The sequence below is a fragment of the Dermochelys coriacea genome, chromosome 16 (genome assembly GCF_009764565.3).
Source record: "Dermochelys coriacea isolate rDerCor1 chromosome 16, rDerCor1.pri.v4, whole genome shotgun sequence".
Taxonomy (NCBI): domain Eukaryota; kingdom Metazoa; phylum Chordata; order Testudines; family Dermochelyidae; genus Dermochelys; species Dermochelys coriacea.
In genome coordinates this window covers 3214086-3232993 of record NC_050083.1, presented here as the reverse complement: position 1 = coordinate 3232993, position 18908 = coordinate 3214086, and the positions used below count along the sequence as shown (strand labels likewise).

At 50.7% G+C, this 18908-nt stretch overlaps 1 protein-coding gene across 13 annotated transcripts in view; it reads right to left on the bottom strand.

Moving 5' to 3' along the window:
- The window catches only part of RGS3 (regulator of G protein signaling 3), a 230755-nt gene that overhangs the window by 117904 nt on the left and 93943 nt on the right, over positions 1–18908 (bottom strand). For 11 of the 13 annotated variants that reach the window (XM_038374581.2, XM_043498553.1, XM_038374582.2 and 8 more), the window contains 3 exons: positions 17261–17600; positions 15924–15963; positions 3131–3327 (listed from right to left, as the gene is read on the bottom strand). In XM_038374581.2, the coding sequence (XP_038230509.1) occupies positions 3131–3327; positions 15924–15963; positions 17261–17600 (577 nt within the window). Of the gene's footprint in view, positions 1–3130; positions 3328–13129; positions 13280–15923; positions 15964–17260; positions 17601–18908 lie in introns of those variants that run through there. The other 2 variants (XM_043498556.1, XM_038374588.2) reach the window with 2 other exon arrangements.

Genomic DNA, 18908 nt, shown 5'->3' with positions numbered 1-18908 from the left:
GCTCAAGCAGCCAAGCACCAAAGGTGTAAAGCTGCCCTTTTACAATGTAAACCACAGAAGCTAGAGAAGGGGAAGTCCATTGCAACAGCAAGTCCATCCCCTTACAAGGGCAGGACATAGTTCCCTAGAGAGGCACTGCACCTGATATTACACTGAATGCTAGACAATGATAGGAGGGGAAAGCTGAAAATGATGAGGGATCCAGTTCTTTGGCACACATTGCATGGAGGGTTTCTTTCCCTTCTCTGACAGTCATCACTTCATAGTCTATAGTAATCACTCACACTCTGGCACTGAACTCTGTGCTTCCTGCCAAGAGGCTGTGCTTGGCCATGCCATCTCTGAGTGCAGCATAGCATTTGGACAAGGGTTCTTTTTCCACAGCCAACAGCTTAGTTCCCTGAGCAAGGACTTTTGATGAAAGTTGATTCTAGCAGTAAATGGTGGCTTACGAGTGGGTCTTTGAGGCACAGAGGTGAATGGAGATCTTAAAGGAAAAGTATTTTCCACAGTGGGATACAGATGTGAGGCACGTTCCCTGGTGCAAAGAGCAGGAAGCACTGCAATTTGTTAGAGTAACTGAAGTTAGCATGTACAGGAGACAGTCTGTGATATATGGGCTGCCTTTGGGCCACACCACGCTGGGTAACCAGGGAGAAATCCAATTTTTTAATTTAGCTATTTAAATTACATTTTTCATTTTTAAAAATAAACCTGCTTAAAATGAAATCTGAACTTAATACAAAAAGAAAAGGAGTACTTGTGGCACCTTAGAGACTAACAAATTTATTTGAGCATAAACTTTCATGAGCTCCAGCTCACCTCATCGGATGCATTCAGTGGAAAATACAGTGGGGAGATTTATATACACACACAGAGAACATGAAACAATGGGTTTTATCATACACACTGTAAGGAGAGTGATCACTTAAGATGAGCTATTACCAGCAGGAAGGGTGGGGGGAGGAAAACCTTTTGTGGTGATAATCAAGGTGGGCCATTTCCAGCAGTTAACAAGAATGTCTGAGGAATAGTGGGGGGTGAGGTGGGGGGGAGAAATAACATGGGGAAATAGTTTTACTTTGTGTAATGACCCATCCACTCCCAATCTCTAGTCAAGCCTAAGTTAATTGTATCCAGTTTGCAAATTAATTCCAATTCAGCAGTCTCTCCTTGGAGTCTGTTTTTGAAGTTTTTTGTTGAAGAATAGCCACTCTCAGGTCTGTAATCGAGTGACCGGAGAGATTGAAGTGTTCTCCAACTGGTTTTTGATGGTTATAATTCTTGACATCTGATTTGTGTCCATTTATTCTTTTACGTAGAGACTGTCCAGTTTGACCAATGTACATGGCAGAGGGGCATTGCTGGCACATGATGGCATATATCACATTGGTAGATGCGCAGTTGAATGAGACTCTGATAGTGTGCCTGATGTAATTAGGCCCTATGATGGTGTCCCCTGAATAGATATGTGGACAGAGTTGGCAACAGGCTTTGTTGCAAGGATAGGTTCCTGGATTAGTGGTTCTGTTGTGTGGTGTGTGGTTGCTGGTGAGTATTTGCTTCAGATTGGGGGGCTGTCTGTAAGCAAGGACTGGCCTGTCTCCCAAGATCTATGAGAGTGATGGGTCGTCCTTCAGGATAGGTTGTAGATCCTTGATGATGCATTGGAGAGGTTTTAGTTGGGGGCTGAAGGTGATGGCTAGTGGCGTTCTGTTATTTTCTTTGTTGGGCCTGTCCTGTAGTAGGTGACTTCTGGGTACTCTTCTGGCTCTGTCAATCTGTTTCTTCACTTCAGCAGGTGGGTATTGTAGTTGTAAGAATGCATGATAGAGATCTTGTAGGTGTTTGTCTCTGTCTGAGGGGTTAGAGCAAATGCGGTTATATCATAGAGCTTGGCTGTAGACAATGGATTGTGTGGTGTGATCTGAATGAAAGCTAGAGGCATGTAGGTAGGAATAGCGGTCAGTAGGTTTCCGATATAGGGTGGTGTTTATGTGACCATGCTTATTAGCACCGTAGTGTCCAGGAAATGGATCTCTTGTGTGGACTGGTCCAGGCTGAGGTTGATGGTGGGATGGAAATTGTTGAAATCATCCATAAATGAATAAATGGACACAAATCAGACGTCAAGAATTATAACATTCAAAAACCAGTCGGAGAACACTTCAATCTCTCCGGTCACTCGATTACAGACCTGAGAGTGGCTATCCTTCAACAAAAAAACTTCAAAAACAGACTCCAACGAGAGACTGCTGAATTGGAATTAATTTGCAAACTGGATACAATTAACTTAGGCTTGACTAGAGACTGGGAATGGATGAGTCATTACACAAAGTAAAACTATTTCCCCATGTTATTTCTCCCCCTCCCCCCCCCCCGTTCCTCAGATGTTCTTGTTAACTGCTGGAAATGGCCTACCTTGCTTGTCACCATGAAAGGTTTTCCTCCTTCCCCCCCCTGCTGCTGGTGATGGCTCATCTTAAGTGATCACTCTCCTTACAGTGTGTATGATAAAACCCATTGTTTCATGTTCTCTGTGTGTGTATATAAATCTCCCCACTGTATTTTCCACTGAATGCATCCAATGAAGTGAGCTGTAGCTCACAAAAGCTTATGCTCAAATAAATTTGTTAGTCTCTAAGGTGCCACAAGTACTCCTTTTCTTTTTGCGAATACAGTCTAACACGGCTGCTACTCTGAAACCTGAATTTAATACAAAATATGTTAGGGGCTGAACTTCTTATAACTTAGTTGTGAATGTGAAATGGGGTTTGATAAGAGAAGTTTACGTATCCAAAACATTTAAGGTTGTTTTGTTTAATCAAAATAAATGTTATATGTGTTTTTGTGAGTTTAATTAAATCCCTGTTACCATCCTAATGCAGTTTGGCACAAATCATGAGCCAAAAGTTAATTGTCTCATAAATAAGCAATACATCATTCCCCATTTCTAACATATTAAATGTACAATTAATAAGAATCTGACAATATTAAGCTATATAATCGATGATTTAAATCCAGGCTTTGCATTTGGTGATTTAAATCGCCCTGATTTCAGTCAATCCCCCGCCCCCCCCCCCAGCCCATACAGCCTGGTTTCCAAATGAGCCGGGAAGGGCCAGCTTACCTGCACAAAGACAGGGAACACAAGCACTTTGGGGGCCAGTGTCACATAGGTGCCATAGCTGGAGTGCGGGATATGAGGCCTCACAATGGTGCAGTTCTGGTAGTTTCCATAGCTCTTCATAGTTTGCACTGTCTTCATCAGCCTGGATTTCCGTCCAGATCCCGTATGGGATTTACCTTTCCCTGCATTTCCTGGGACTGTGAGAAACCAAAAGAAAGCAAAGGAGAGAGAGCGAGAACTGAATTTCCACGGGTCTAGTCCACTCTGTCATTATAATTCCTGACATCGCTGATAATGCAAAGGGGAATAACTTGAACTGAGAATTGCAGGGAATCAGTCTCTTTGCTATCATAACCACTCAGCATTATAGTGCATGGAGCTGCAATGCTAGCTGAGTGAGTGATGCTTTGTGTTTAATCAAAGATTAACCAAAACATGGGGCCAAATCCTCACCTGGCATAAACATTTAAATCAGCTGAGGATCTGGCTCTATGGATTTAAACACACACACACAGCACAGTGGATGGTTTGGTACAAGGATTTTATCAGCACTGATGTGAAATGGTCGCATTACTCATGAACAGCAAAATCCCAACTAAATGCCAATAAAACCTAGTCAGTAGCCCAGCATCCATCTTGTATTTTGTACACACCATATGTTGTCAAAAATATTGTGCAAATGTTTTCAAGTTTTAAAGAACGAAATTGGCATTATTTGTTGTATGTGTCCAGTGGAGCAGGGCTCAAACTTATAAAAACTAACAAATGCAAAACAGCTCTAAACCCAGAGGTGAAAGTAAGCCGGTACACCCTGGTACGGCATACCAGCAAGCAGTAGAGGCCAGTTATATGGGCTCGTGGCTCCAGCAATATTGAGGGCCCGGGGACCTGGCTCCACCAATGTTCGGGGCTGGGTCTCCCCACTGATCCAACCTGCTGCCCCCCCACGCCTCCCCTAAGTGTTCCCTGGCCCCCCCTTGCTGCCCCCGTATGCCTCCCTGGGTCCTGGAGCAGAGCATCCCTGCCTCTCCTCTGCAGCTCCATGCTGCCTCCCTGCATCAACTGCTGCCGCAGGGTCCTAGTGCCCCCATCAACCATTGCCAGTGCAGGCTGCCCTGACCCTGCCCTTACCCCTCAGACCTTTTCTTTTTCCGGTGGGACTCTCCATTAGTACAGCCACCTCCCATCCACAGCTCCTGCCCCACGCTGGGCAAGGGCAGCCCCATCCCCCACCCCCAGTGAGACTATAGTGAGAGGCAACAGCAGGGGACGAGGTGCACATGTGATGGCAGCCCCCAGCCCCCACTGCACCGGCCACAGAGGAGGCAAGGGAGAGTGACAGTGGTGGGGGCGAGTATGCTGCCGGGGGGGAAAAGGGGGCCCCTACCCCAGAGCTCGCTGCTGCCAGCGGGGAGAGGGCTGGGGGGGAGTCCTCCTCTCTGGCTCCAGTCCCAGGGCAGCAAGCCTGCACCCCAAACTCATCCCCTGCCCTGCCTCAGCCCAGAGCCCATACTCCCAGCCAGAGCCCTCACCCCCCAGCACCCCAACCCTCTGCCCTAGCCCTGAGCCTCTCCAACACCTCAAACCCCTCATCTCCAGCCCCAGCCAGAGCCCTCATCCCCCCCGCACCTTAACCCTCTGCCTCACCCAAGCCCCCTCCCACACCCCAAACCCCTCATCCCCAGCCACACCCCAAATCCGTCCCCAGCCTCACCCCACAGCTCTCACCCCAGCATCCCCTCCCATCCCCAAACTCCCTCCCAGAGCCTGCACCCTACACTCCTCCTGCACCCCAATCCCCTGCCCCAGCCCAGAGCCTGCACCTCCTCCCTCACGCAAACTCCCTCCCAGAGTCTTGGGCAGGCGGGGGGTGGAGTTTGAGGGGGGCAGAGTTTGGGCAGGGGCAGGTTCTGGGCACCACCAAAATTTTTACAAACCTGCCTCCCCTGCCAGCAAGAGCTGGTGCACCGTACCGGGGCGGACTGGCTTCCCCAGGCGGCAATTTAAAGGGCCTGGGGCTCCCAGCAGAGGCTGGAGCAGCGGCTGGAACCCTGGGGCCTTAAAATTGCCACCAGAGCCCAGCTGCTGGAGCCCTGGCGTAGCCACATCTACATGCTGCAGAGGAAGCCAATCACCTCCCCTCCCCCCGGTCACTGCCGACTCGACATATGGTGATCAGTTAGACAAGGAGCATGTGGAACAAGGACCAGCCAGCCAAACCCTTCAAAGAGAGAATCCTCGGTGCCACCACAGAGCACCAGCTCACCCTGTCCAATGTCCCATCTCTGGCTGGGGCCAGCCCTGATGCTTCAGAGGAAGAAAGTAAGAAAAAAAAACCAAAAGCACCCAGGACTAGCCCTGCTGGACTTTAAAGCTGTGACATTTTTTCATACAAAAATCCTGTCCCTGGTCCAGAACTGAATCTTGCCCAATCTTAGGGTATTTGGGGCCAGGGGAGCGGATTTCACATTACGGGGAGAAGAAGAAAACATTCTCAGGTAGTAACTTTTTAAACTGCAGCTCTGAGAAGCTGCTCAGGGTTGGAGATGCCAGAATAAATGTCAGAAAGATGGATTTGTAAATATATTCATAAGTGTATGAATGACCCCAGGCCTCTTCAAAGCAATCACGTAGCTATTACAGCTGCTCAGACTGGTGAATATATATTGCAGTGACGACTCATTGTGAGTAAGAGTGGCAGCACCCAGCCCACACAGTTTTGGTTTTTAAGCATTGTATTTCACCTTCACGTTCAGGAAATCTGACCAACCTCATTAGTTTTCTATTCTGGCCCTTTTCACTGGAGAAATCCATTATCCTCATCCAGAAAACAGGATTACACCAAAGCTTTCTTTGCAGCCGCCTGCTTCAGTGATCAAGTACAGTGATTGCTTTTCTCTGCATATGGACTTCATAGTCTGGCAGCTCTCCAAAGTGCTGTTTCAAGCCTGCAATACTACAGTACCAGGTTTCCGGGTCAGAGACAGCACATGGCCTGTCATGCCCTTGCCCTCACTCTGGGAACTATTTTTAAACATCAGATGATCAACGTGCATTTGTTCCATGCTGGTCTCTTGTCGGGACAGTCCCTCCCCTGCTGTTTTGTAAGCATACAGGCATTTCCAGCATGCTCAGACATGCAGACAGGTACAGGAGTTGGTGGTGCTCTGCGTGTGCTGTGAAGATGGTTTGGGGGCTGCTTTGCTTGGATATCAACCCACTCTTTCCTCACTAATGGCATAATTTAGACAGATCAGAACCTTGCAGATTGCTGGGAGCATTTCCCCACACCCACAATCGGAGGCCTGGGTGCAGAGAAGAAAGAGACCTGCACTATACAGCTGAGGGGGTTTAATGCAATCTAGAAGCCTATCCATGTCACCCCTCCCTCTGCATGAGTAGGTGTAACCCATTTAACTTTTCCTTCTGATACTCGTTTTACAGCTCTTCCATCTGGTTACCCCAGGGATGCCCAAGGGGAGCAGGACAGTGGAAGGGAGGGGAGCGGATCATTCTCAATTAGCCAGAGACAGGAGAATACCGGAGCCCACAATCCAAACTCACCCAAACTATCTCAGCACACTTCCCTAATCCCTTCAAGACTGTGCCCTACACACTCTCTTTCAACTGCCAAGAGCTGGGAGTTGCAACACCATCCCAAACTCTCCAGCTGAGTCTTCCTCATAGCGACAGGAGCTTCTTTAGAACGTGACAGTCAGAACTGCTTGCAGTCCATTGCATGGGGGAGCTTGCACACAGCCTGTGGTACAGTGCTGGAGTCACTGCTGAACACAGGCTTTAACTGATGGAGTTTCATGGATCTTTTACTGGTGTGCAACACTCTGGCATTTTTAGGTGGGGCTCTCTCCTGTGCTTCCATCCTAGCAGTAGCTGCACTGGCTGGAGAATGAGTTAATTGTCTTCAGAATGCCCCCTGTAGAGGTCAGCTGTTTTGCTTTCATTTAGCATGGTTGCTGGTTGCAAAGCTCCATGTCTTGTTACAGATTGAACTAATGCCATTAATAATACTAATGATAGTAGGACAGCTCCTGGCTGCAATGGGCATAAATAGTAATACGGCCTTCTAGTCAATTACATCTTTGGGCACTGCCTTGGACACACCTTCCACCTGTGCACAAACCACATGGAAATGGGAGGATTCCCTCTGCCTCAGGTGTCAGCACAGTCTAAAGGTGACTGACCCCCCAGAACTGGGGGTCAAGAGAGCTGTCCTCTAATGCCAGCCTGCCTCTGACTCGTGAGTGACCTTGGTCAAGTCACAGCCCCCGGTTCCTCAGTTTCCCCTTTTGCAAAATGGGAATAACAATGTGCACCTTTCTCTGTAAAGCACTTTGGGATCAATAGATGGATAGTGTTAGATGAATGATAGGTGATTTATGGGGAAAACTGTTCTTTTCAGTCAACTAAACACCTCAAATCCTGGCACAGTTATACCTAAGTGAGAATCTACCAGCCGCAGTGCAATGCACCTAGCTTTCACGTCAGCTGCAATCCCAAATGTTTCAGAGTGGCCAGCTGCCAGATTCATTCATCTGTCAGCAGAAGGCGCTGTGCAGGGAACTCAGCCTGGAAAGCAGTGTGAGTGCATGTGGGACAAATGCTATGGTGAAGTAAGTATGCCAAGCAGTTTTAGCCATGTTGGTCCCAGGATATTAGAGACGGCTGTTACAGTAGGTGGTGCTCTCAATGTGTCACTGAACAGATGCATTCAGGTACTGCACAGCTGAGAACTGCTCTTACCCAGTCAAAGATCCGGCCTCAGTCCAAACCGCCAGAGAGCTCACAGTTAGCATTGAGCCTGCTCCAGAAGGAAGGAGCCACCAACCTCCCCCATCATACAGGAATAATCCAAGGGCTAAGGCTGCAGAAATAGCTAATGGCCTAAGTGCTGCTTTTTTGGGACAATGAACACTGCTACTAATAACCCTCCTTTAGAGCTGTCAGCCACCGCTTCGGAACCTTCTCAGAACTACCAGCCGTGAGCTAGCGTGTGACAAAGATGTGGGGCAGGGGAGTTCCTTGCCTACCAAGAAGCAGGTAGGTCTGAAAATGCAATGCCAGGGTGCTGCCTGTCTGGGGAGGGAGCAGACTGCCAGTCCGTCTGGCCCACGGTTACAGTGTCAGAGGGAAGATTAAAGCAGGACTGTCAAGCTGGGGGAAGTTGTAAAATATTTCCTACTCATAACATGTTGTTTGCTGTCCCCCTGGCCTTGAGGGGTGGCTGACAACAGAGAGAGCCCTCTTTGGAAAGCCTCCCTGTGACGTGGGGCCACTGAAAGCACTGGGGAGGTAAAGGGGGACCCAGACCCATCCCAGGGATCTCAGCCTGCCAGAAGTGAATTATCATCACAGCTGCAGCACTAGACAGAGTGCAGAAGCTGGTTTGCAGTACTCCAGCTGCCACCCCCCGTCACCCCAAAGAGCCAGAGCAGCCGCTGTACCCCAGAGCAGGGCCCAGACCAAGGGCCTTTGAGGCTGGGAATCTAAGTTCTGTGTCGAGGTTTTAGGGCAAAACCATTGCCAAAGGGATGTGGCTGCATTTCTCTGTCAGCCAAAAGCTGCTGCCCTAGTCCCCATGGATGCTGCCCCTTCTGTGGCTGGTGTTCCATACAGACAAGGGAGTGGACCAAGCAGGCAGAAATCTCCCAGGCCAACCATTAGGACTTAAGTCAAATGAGACTCCAGGGAATTACTAGCAAAGGAATCTTGCCTAAAGCAATGTCCTGCTGTTAGTGCCTAATGCTTGTGTGCAGCAGCCTCAGTACTAAATGGCTGCATAGGCTGCAGTCCCTCCAGTTGCCAGTTCATGAATCCAGCTATTTCTGCATTTTCTGCTCCTGCTTTTGCATTGTAGCTGAAACCCATAACTGTTCTGTGTAGAAACAGGCCAAAACACGCCTGCATAAGGCCATGGGTCTTTTCCAAATGAAATACACTAGTCTAACCAACATTATAGAAAGGATGTGGAGCAATTGGAGGGGATCCAGATGCAAGCGACAAAGATGACGAAAGGGATGGAACACAAGCTATACGAGCAAAGGCTGAAGGAGCTGGGTAGGTTTAGTTTGGAGAAGAGGAGATTAAGGGGGAACATGATAGCAGTTTTCATATACTTGAAAGGCTGCCATAAAAAAGATGGAGAAAATTGTTCTCTCTTGCTACATAGGGCAGGACAAGAGGCAATGGGTTCAAACTATAGCACAGCAAATAATACACTAGCACTTTTTTCAATTAGGAGTGTGAAAAAACACACCCCCTTCCTCCCGACCAACATAAATTTCACCGACAGAAGCGCCGGTGCAGACAGCCCTATGCCAGCAGGAGACACTCTCCTGCCGACATAGCTACCGCCGCTCGTTGGGGTGGTTTAATGATGCTGGTGGGAGAACTCTCTCCCACCAGTATAGAGCGGCTACACGGGAGACCTTACAGCGATGAAGCTGCAGTGGTACAGCTGTGCCGCTGTAATGTCTGTAGTGTAGACATAGCCATAGATGAAATCTCAGGAAAAACTTCCTACTATAAGAACAGTAGGACAATGAAACAGACTGCCCAGGAAGGTTGTGGAAGCTTCTTCAATGGAGGTTTTCAAAAGGAGGCTGGATAGCCATCTGTCTTGAATGGGTTAGGCCAGTGGTTCTTAACCAGGGGTATGCATATCCCTGGGGGTACACTGAGGTCTTCCAGGGGGTACATCATCTCATCTAGATATTTGCCTAGTTTTACAGCAAGCTACATAAAAAGCACTACCAAGATCTGTACAAACTAAAATTTCATAGAGACAAAACAAGAAGTCAGCAATGTTTCAGTAATAGTGTGGGTGTGACACTTCAGTATTTTTATGTCTGATTTTGTAAGCAAGTAGTTTTTAAGTGGGGTTAAACTTGGGGGCACGCAAGACAAATCAGACTCCTGAAAGTAGTCTGGAAAGGTTGAGAGCCACTGGTGGAGACACAACAAATCCTGCATCATGGGAGGGTTAGACTAGCTGACCCTTGTGGTCCCTTCTAACCCTAAGGTTCTATGATTACATATTCTCTTAACCATTAGGCAGTAGTGTGTTTGCTTTTAGATAAATGCCAGCAGAGACAGATTGGCACTGTATTCGCAGTACCCACTGTTACTGTTTGTCCAGTAGCTTGCCCTTCTGGGGTGTGGGGGGGCTTAGTTACCTACCAGGTTGTTTCCAGCTCTAACTACAGTGATTCTCTAATTCGTTCCATGTTCCCTTTGCTAACAGTCTGACTGCCAGATAAAACCAAATAATGAGAGATGGGCTCATGACCACACACTAAAGGGCAAGGTGGCTGCAGGCTGGCCAGGCTGGCAGCTGGCTTTTACTCCGCATTGCTAAATCTCCTCATTTCACTTCAAAAATTCTTCACCCATCAAAAGTAGTTTCCTAATTTTCTCTGGTCTGATCTGGGGAGGCAGCCAACCTGCACAAAGCAATGTTCCCATTGCAATATGAAGGGTGACAATAGCTCCAGTGTTTGCTTGTTTAATCACTGTTCAGATTAACTAGTGTTTTCCCTCCCGTGCTCGCTATATAAATTGCAAATGCTAATTAAAAATAAACACTATGGGGAAAATCCTGGTTCTTCCTAATCATGCTCCTGTTGCAACAGGGAGGCCCCAGAGCAAGGATACTCTCTTCACAGGGTCAGCAGTGGCAGAATGTTGTAATAACCCACAACACAGAAGTGTCCCCCTACCTGCTCAGCTTTCAGCTAAGGGAAATTCTCCTATAGGAAGGAATTCAGAGTTTGGGGAAGCATGCACAGGGTCTTGAAAACTTGGGACCCATGATGAAGACTCCAGCTATCACCCAGCTTTTCCACTGCAGAGTTTTCCAGCTGCCACATTATACCCACTAAAGGGGTTGGCCAATAACTACACTCAATACAAAAGTTTACAGCTGGAAAACTAGCACAGGCAGTTGCCCCAATGCCAGGAGGAGACCGTTCAATTAGAGAAGCATAAAGAACTTCTTGTCCTAGCCCACACCTAGAACTAGGGTGACCAGACAGCAAGGATGAAAAACTGGGACGGAAGTGGGGGGTAATAGGAGCTTATATAAGAAAAAGACCCAAAAATCGGAACATCTGGTCACTCTGCCTAGAACTGCAGCCACATGACACACCCAGAGCAGAGCTCTCAAGCTACCCTGGTGCCAAGCAGACAACAACTGCACCATCCATCCAGATCCCATCTGAAGCAGATCATTGGGAGAAGCCAGAGTACAAGGCCTGCTGCTCCCTGGCAATGGCAGCTGTGTGAAGCTCTCCGGACTGAAAACGGTCCTTTCCAGCATGCAGTCTGTAGCCAGCTGAACACCTCCAATTTTCTCATCTGTGCTGGGCTTAGTCTGAAACACGCACACTTGGGACTGCTCTGTGTCTAGAGCCTCCCGAGTCCCCATGTTTACATTGGTCATTTCAGGTAAGCAAGCTCTGGAGAAACTCTCTTTAGCTCAGAAACATCTGTCCTCACCAACACTCATCAAAACTAGCCCAATCCCTGCACAGGCCGGGTTCCTGGTCTCCCTCCACCCCAAGGCCAGGGGGTTCTTGGAGGTATGCCTGCCCTTGCTGTACAGGACTCTGAGGCCCAGGAGGGAGCTCACACACATGCAGTTAACCCCTCTGGCCGCCAGCTTCAGGGTTCAGTGGCTGCCTGGAGGAGTAGCTGAAGATGGTGCTGCTAGGTCAGGGAGAGTAAAACAGCAACTACAGAGCTGCAGGACTGGGACGATTCAAGCAAGGGACCGGTGCCAACAGAGAACTGCTAGTATGGCATTGCTCACCCAGCCCCAGAAAAAGGAGAAGCTGGGTCTGCAGGTCTGAGCCCCCCTAACCGAAGTCCTTCACTGAGACGCATACCTTCCCCCTGCAACCACTGTCCATCCACCCTCTTCTTCTCCCAACCCCAGCAGCAGCTTGAGGTCTAGAACTGCGTTTGGGTTCCCTAGGAGGCAGAATAAACCCTAAAAAAAGAAAAGGAGGAATTGTGGCACCTTAGAGACTAACAAATTTATAATAGCATAAGCTTTCATGAGCTACAGCTCACTTCATCGGATGCATACCCTATATAAACCCTATATCTCTTGGTATTGGCTAGCTTTTTTTGTTGCTTTGGGAACATTTTATTGAGCTGCCATAATGTGAAGTCTGGTCTCTCAACAGAACCCAGGCATTTCAAGGCCACGAGCAGCGCAGATTGCCCAGTAGCTTGGCTTCCTGAGGTATTAAATAAACCAAACCCAAGGAGAAGCCTCACGCCCATGTACAAAGGACAGAGAGAGAGCATTTCTCAGCCCAGGGCCCTCTCCACACCAGACTGTTCCCGTACTAGGTGCATTTTATATGAATATCATCTGGATCTGGGATTTGTTTTGTTAGACACCCAAGAGGAGAGAGGCAAAGAGGGGGAAAGCACACACTTCTCATGAGTTCATTGGCAAGCAAGTCGTTGGCCTCCTGTATTACAGGCAGCCGTGCAGAAAGAGGAACTCAGGGCTGCAGAAAATGCTACAACCAGCCAAACACACCAGGACTGCAGGGTTGATTGCTAAGAAGATGATAAGACTTTTCCAGCTTCTCACAAACGCTTGATCTATAAAATCACATCTTTAGTACAAACCGACAGCAAGCCCAAGCTAAATGCTTGGAGCTGCATCTGCCCCATTGGCCCATGCACTGAGCCTAGTATACAAGTGGTTTTGCATTTAAAACTAGACTGGCTGCACTAACGTGGCACTGCATCAAGCAATCCTGTCCTGATCCCAGGGTCCAGGACTCTGCACACCTGACACTGCTTCAGAAAGGCTGATTTTAAACAACCTCAGAACATCCCACACCTCAGAAGAGCACTTAGTGGCCAAAAGGCGCAGAGTTTAGGGCCCTACTTCATCTAATCCACCAAAACCAAAACACACATATTGTCACAGAAAACACTATCACCCTCCACTCCATTCACCTTCCCTTTAGCTGCCCCTCACTTAACCCCTCATTCTGCAGCTTCCTTCCATCGACTGGCTCGCACCTCCGCAGCCGGCTGCCCTGTTCAGAGCTGACACTGCACGGGGAGGCAGCAGGGAGCACCGCACTAGAGGATTTCCCACGATCAAACAAGCTGCTGTTCACATGACTTTGGAGCAGTCTGTGCACAGGAACCACACGCCCTTTCCCCAGACAATATGTTGAGTCACGGGGCATGTCACCACCAGAGCACATGGAAGCCGCTCGCCCAGCAGGGGGTACCAGAAGTACACATTTCTCTGGAGCCAGACTGGCATCAGTTCCCACAGCTCTGAAGGGCAGGACTTGTTGTTATCATTTTAGCTCCTCACCCCACAGCAAAGAGACCTAACAGAGCTGAATGAATGAGTGAGACAAAGAGATTTCAAGGAAAGCTGGCACAGTGTCTGCAGCAGCCTCAGACAGCCATGTAACTTCGACTGCACTAACACCTGCCAGAATCAGGTCCAGGGCCAGTTCCAATTGCTCAGTAATAAAATGAACCCATTGGAGAAGTGCTAGGGGATGTCCTGTGTGAGGAGCAACATCAACACCTAGAAAGCGCCTTTCCCCAAGCCTGAGGAGGGCAGACCCAGGCAATGCACGGCAGACAAGCCCACGGACATATTCAGGGACCTGCCAGAATACCCACCCTCAGTGCTTTTCATCCCAGGATCTTAGAGCACTTTGCAAAGCAGGGCTGTCATAAATATAAAGGGAAGGGTAAACACCTTTAAAATCCCTCCTGGCCAGAGGAAAAACCCTTTCACCTGTAAAGGGTTAAGAAGCTAGGATAACCTTGCTGGCACCTGACCAAAATGACCAATGAGGAGACAAGATATTTTCTCCCTAAAAGCTGGAGGGGGGGAGAAAAAAAAGCTCTCTCTGTCTGTGTGATGCTTTTGCCGGGAACAGAAAGGAATGGAGTCTTAGAACTTAGTAAATAATCTAGCTAGAAATGCGATTCTGTTTTGTTTAAATGGCTGAGAAAATAAGCTGTGCTGAATGGAATGTAGATTCCTGGTTTTGTGTCTTTTTGTAACTTAAGGTTTTGCCTAGAGGGATTCTCTATGTTTTGAATCTGATTACCCTGTAAGGTATTTACCATCCTGATTTTTACAGAGGTGATTCTTTTACTTTTTCTTTAATTAAAAGTCTTCTTTTAAGAACCTAATTGCTTTTTCATTGTTCTTAAGATCCAAGGGTTTGGGTCTGTGTTCACTATGCAAATTGGTGAGGATTTTTATCAAGCCTTCCCCAGGAAAGGGGGTGTAGGGCTTGGGGGGATATTTTGCGGGGAGACGTTTCCAAGTGGGCACTTCCCCTGTTCTTTGTGTAACACTTTGGTGGTGGCAGCATTTAACCTAAGCTGGTAAGAATAAGCTTAGGGGGGTCTATCATGCAGTTCCCCACATCTGTACTCTAGAGTTCAGAGTGGAAAAGGAACCTTGACAAGGGCACGTAGCATTATCCCCATTTTAGAGATGGGGAAACTGAGGCACACTGGTGGGGGAGGGAGAAGTGCAGTGATGTGCTCCCAGATTTGAACAAGGGCTCTCTCAAAGAAGGCTCCCTCTCGTTCAGCTATATTCAGGATGCTCCTTGCGTGATTCACTCTCCTTCACACAACAAAATAACCAGTAATTCTACCATCTTCCTCCCATGATCTTCACCAACCCTTCCACAAGGCCCTCACCAGATCCATCTGCCCTTACACCTCAGCCATGCTTCCCCCACCCCTCCAGCAGCTCCTCTAGGGGTCTCCCCTACCAAGAAGATGTGGTTACAAGTGTGTAGTCTCCAGCCCTTTGGCTGTGTGGTGGTTGGCTGGACATGGAAAAGGTCCCTCTGGTGCTGGCGCATGGCTGGCTGCAGAATGGATCCCCTTTGTTTCCCGAGATGGCCTGGTCTCCTCTGACTGCCGGGGAGGGGCTCAGTGGGGGAGTGAGTATGGCTTCTATGGGGAGTTTCTAGGGAGGAGTTGGCAGGGGTGGAGTGCAGGGGTGGGCAGGCAGGCATGGCAGGGACGTCCACTCAGTGGAACAGCAGCACGGCCCCACAACCTGCTCCTCCCCATGCCCGGCTGGAACAGCTGACAGGGTCAAGGAGGAGAGTACATGGCACTTCCTCCATATGCGATGCGTTGCTGCGGAGTGGAGCCCCCTTGCAACTGCTGCTCTGGCAAGGATGGGGCACAGCAGGGCAGCCGCCGCCTCTGTGAGCAGCAGAAGGGAAGGAGCAGAAAGGTCAGTCCCAGCCCCAGAGAGGATATCTGTGGGTGACTCTGAGAAACCACTGCTTGCCCCAACCCAACATCACCATTCCCACTCACTGAAAGCAGGTGATATGCCCGGGGTTGGCCCAAGGACGCTGGGGAAGGCCAAAGAGGGAATCTGTGGGACAAACCCTAAGCATGATCCAGCATGCAAACAAATGAGGGGAGGGCCACACTGGGTCCCCCGCCTCCTGCCCAAGGAGGGCAGCCTAGCAGCTTGTCTCCTCGAGCCCTTGCAGTGATGTTTCGAGGCTTAGACCCTCACAAAGCCAGAGGCCTCAGGCTGGCTCTGTTACCCAGATCTTGTCCAGCTTAGTGACTGCACAAGGTCACACCCTGGTTCACAGCAAAGGGGAATCCAGCTTAGGTTCCCTCCCAGGATAGTGCCCCATCCACTGAGGGGGGCGCCACAGCAACTGCCTAGGCAGCAAAGCTCCTGAGTCTGCTGAGCCGTGGGCTGCTCGGAATGGACACTTACCCACAGCGGCATTGTGCTCCTGATACACAGGCCTCAGCAGCTGGAAGACACAGAGCAGGCAGGACATGGTTATTCCCTGCAGCTCCTGGTAGGACCCACACCAGCAATCTCCAGGACTTGACTTCCAGAGATCCCAAAGCACTTTGTAGAGGAGTACAGGGTCATCAGCCCACATTGCACTGATGGCAAGAACTCCAGTCCTGTGTCCTACCCACTGGAAAGCCTCCCGGTTTCCCCCTGCACTTGACACAACCCAGCTGACAAACACGTTCAGGACAGCCAGCCATCATGCCCCTTAGCAGGACAGTATCAGCACACAGAGTACAATGGTGAATGCTGCCGGGGATGGGAAGAGGCCTTTGGGACACAGCACCAGCTTGGAAACCTAATTTACAGTGCTGAAAATAAGCAAAGACCACAAAAGCTTCCCCTTCCTCCTGTGGCTGGGTTGGCGGGGGAGGCATTCACTTCAGACAGGCAGCAGCCCAGACTCACCTTCCCCTCCCAGCTAACCACACTGTACCCAGCAGACACAGATACAACAGTTGTCCCCAGTGACAACTTGGGGGCGGAAGGGGCTCGTTGGAGTCAGTTTGCATCACGCCACTGTGACATTCCTTGGTACACAGGGCCAGGAGCCAGGGACCCCACAGTGGGGGCTGATTGCCTGCTCCTTGCAAACGGCCAAAGCCAGGGCATCTGCAGACACCAAGATACAGCAAGAAGCAGTGTCAGCTCCATGCATGATCTACAGCCTGTGCAGGTACAGGCTGGGGAGGGGGAGGGCCTGCCTAGGAGCACCAGAGAGACTGAGGTTGGAGGCAGGATCACAGGCTAGCTGGATCTGTGGGGAGTCAAAGCCCATGCTGCTGACCTCAAGAGCTCCCAGAGCTCAGTGCTACCCCTTGGAGGACCCAAGATCTTTAAACATCTCATTTCTTGCAGCTCCTCAATCTGCATCCCACTCCCTGAAAGGATCTATATGGGGGACCCTCCTTGCTGACTCAGGTGAGCTCAGGGTGGTTACTCCTGAAGACCTCCAGTGCAGCCCTGAGCTCAGCAGCTCCGGAAAGCCAGAGTGTGTCACAGACGAGGCAGCACTGGCTCTAGGGATTAACGCAGTCCTGCACATGTGGCCTGGGGCCGTGACTTTGGCTGATCCCCCTTCAGGTGCAAGGTGGCCTTAGGACAAGTGTTCCCTGGAGGTATGGCTGGCTGGTGAGTGGGTCCAGACATGGCCCTATCAGGCTCTGCAAAAGAGGTGAAGGCCTGGCCAGCGTGAGGGGCTCACCCAGTGCCCAGGGGCAGATGTCGCTAGTGCTGGAGGGGGGCCATACCTGACTTCCAGGATTCAGAGGTGCTAAGAGGATGTAGTTCTTGTCCCCGTCAGAGGATGCCCGGGACAATGGTGGCATCGTGTGCTGGCTCCGCTTCCCAACCTCCGTGTATCGCGCACAGTTGTTCAGCACCAGCCTGTCACTGCCATTGTACACAATGTGGCAGCTCTGGCGGTGCTCAGGGCGTGAGGGCATGGTGCTGTTTTTCTCCCGCTTGTTTGGAGGTGACTGGAGGTCGTAGGTAGATTTGCAGGATGACCTCCGTATCATGCCTTCAAGGCCCGGCTTGATCTGCGGCACGATCCTCCACACCAGCAGGATGATCTCACTGGGACAGTTCCTGAAAGAGACGCCGTGGGGGAGGGTCAGACTAATGCAGCCAGGAGAAGCCTGCCAGCCCCTGGGCAAGCCCAGCTCCAGCATGGCAAACAACACTCTTGGCAGGCGACACTGGGCACAGTGGGCCCCAAGCCTCGCAACTTCAGCAGCCACACAGACAACCCCCACCACCAGAGTCCCTCTCCCTTCCCGTATCCCTGCCCCCACCCCGTGCCAAGACACCCTCTCTCTTCCCTCCCACCCCAGAAGTCCCTCTCCCTTCCCATCCCCCCCAGACTCCCTCTCCCTTCCCTTCCCATCCTTCCCCCTGGACTCCCTCTCCCTTTCTATTCCTCCCCCCCGACTCCCTCTCCCTTCCCTCCCCACCCCCAGAAGTCCCTCCCCCACACCCCGAGTCCCTCTCCCTTCCTTCCCCCCGACTTCCTCTCCCTTCCCAAGTCCCTCTCCCTTCCCTTCCCTTCCCATGCTCCTCCCCCACACCCCCTCTCCCTTCCCTTCCCATCCCACCCAACTCCCTCTTCCTTCCCTCTCCCCCCACCCCAGAAGTCCCTCTCCCTTCCCATCCCCCCCAGACTCCCTCTCCCTTCCCTTCCCATCCTTCCCCCTGGACTCCCTCTCCCTTTCTATTCCCCCCCCCGACTCCCTCTCCCTTCCCTCCCCACCCCCAGAAGTCCCTCTCCCTTCCCTCCCCCCCACGCCAAGAGTCCCTCTCCCTTCCTTTCCCATCCCCCTCAGACTCCCTCTCCCTTCCCTTCCCTCTCCCCAAGACTCCCTCTCCCTTCGCTTCTTATCCCCCCCAAGACTCCCTCTCCCTTCCCTTCCCTCCCCCTCAGACTCCTTCTCCCTTCCTATCCCCCCCGACTCCCTCTCCCTTCCCTCCTCTCCTTCCCTGACCCTCTCTCCCTTCCCCCCACCTCTCAGACTCCCTCTCCCTTCCCTTCCCTCTTCCCCAGACTCCCTCTCCTTTCCCCTCTCCCCTGGGAGTCCCTCTCCCTTCCCTTCCTATCCCTGCCCCGAGACTCCCTCTCCCTTCCCTCCCCCCCCAGTCTCCATCTCCTTTCCCTTCTCTCCCGCCCTGACTTCCTCTTCCTTCCCTTCCCATCCCCCCCAGACTCCCTCTCACTTCCCTCCCCACCCCCAGACTGCCCCTCCCTTCGCCTGCACCACCTCAGGGACCCCTACCTCCCCTCCCCCTTCACTGCTTAACGGACTCCCTCTCCCAGCTCCCTGCACCCCCTCAGACCCTCTTCCAGCCTCCCTCACCACCCGAGAGACTCTTGCCTCCCCTCCCTCACCCCCAATCAGAGAT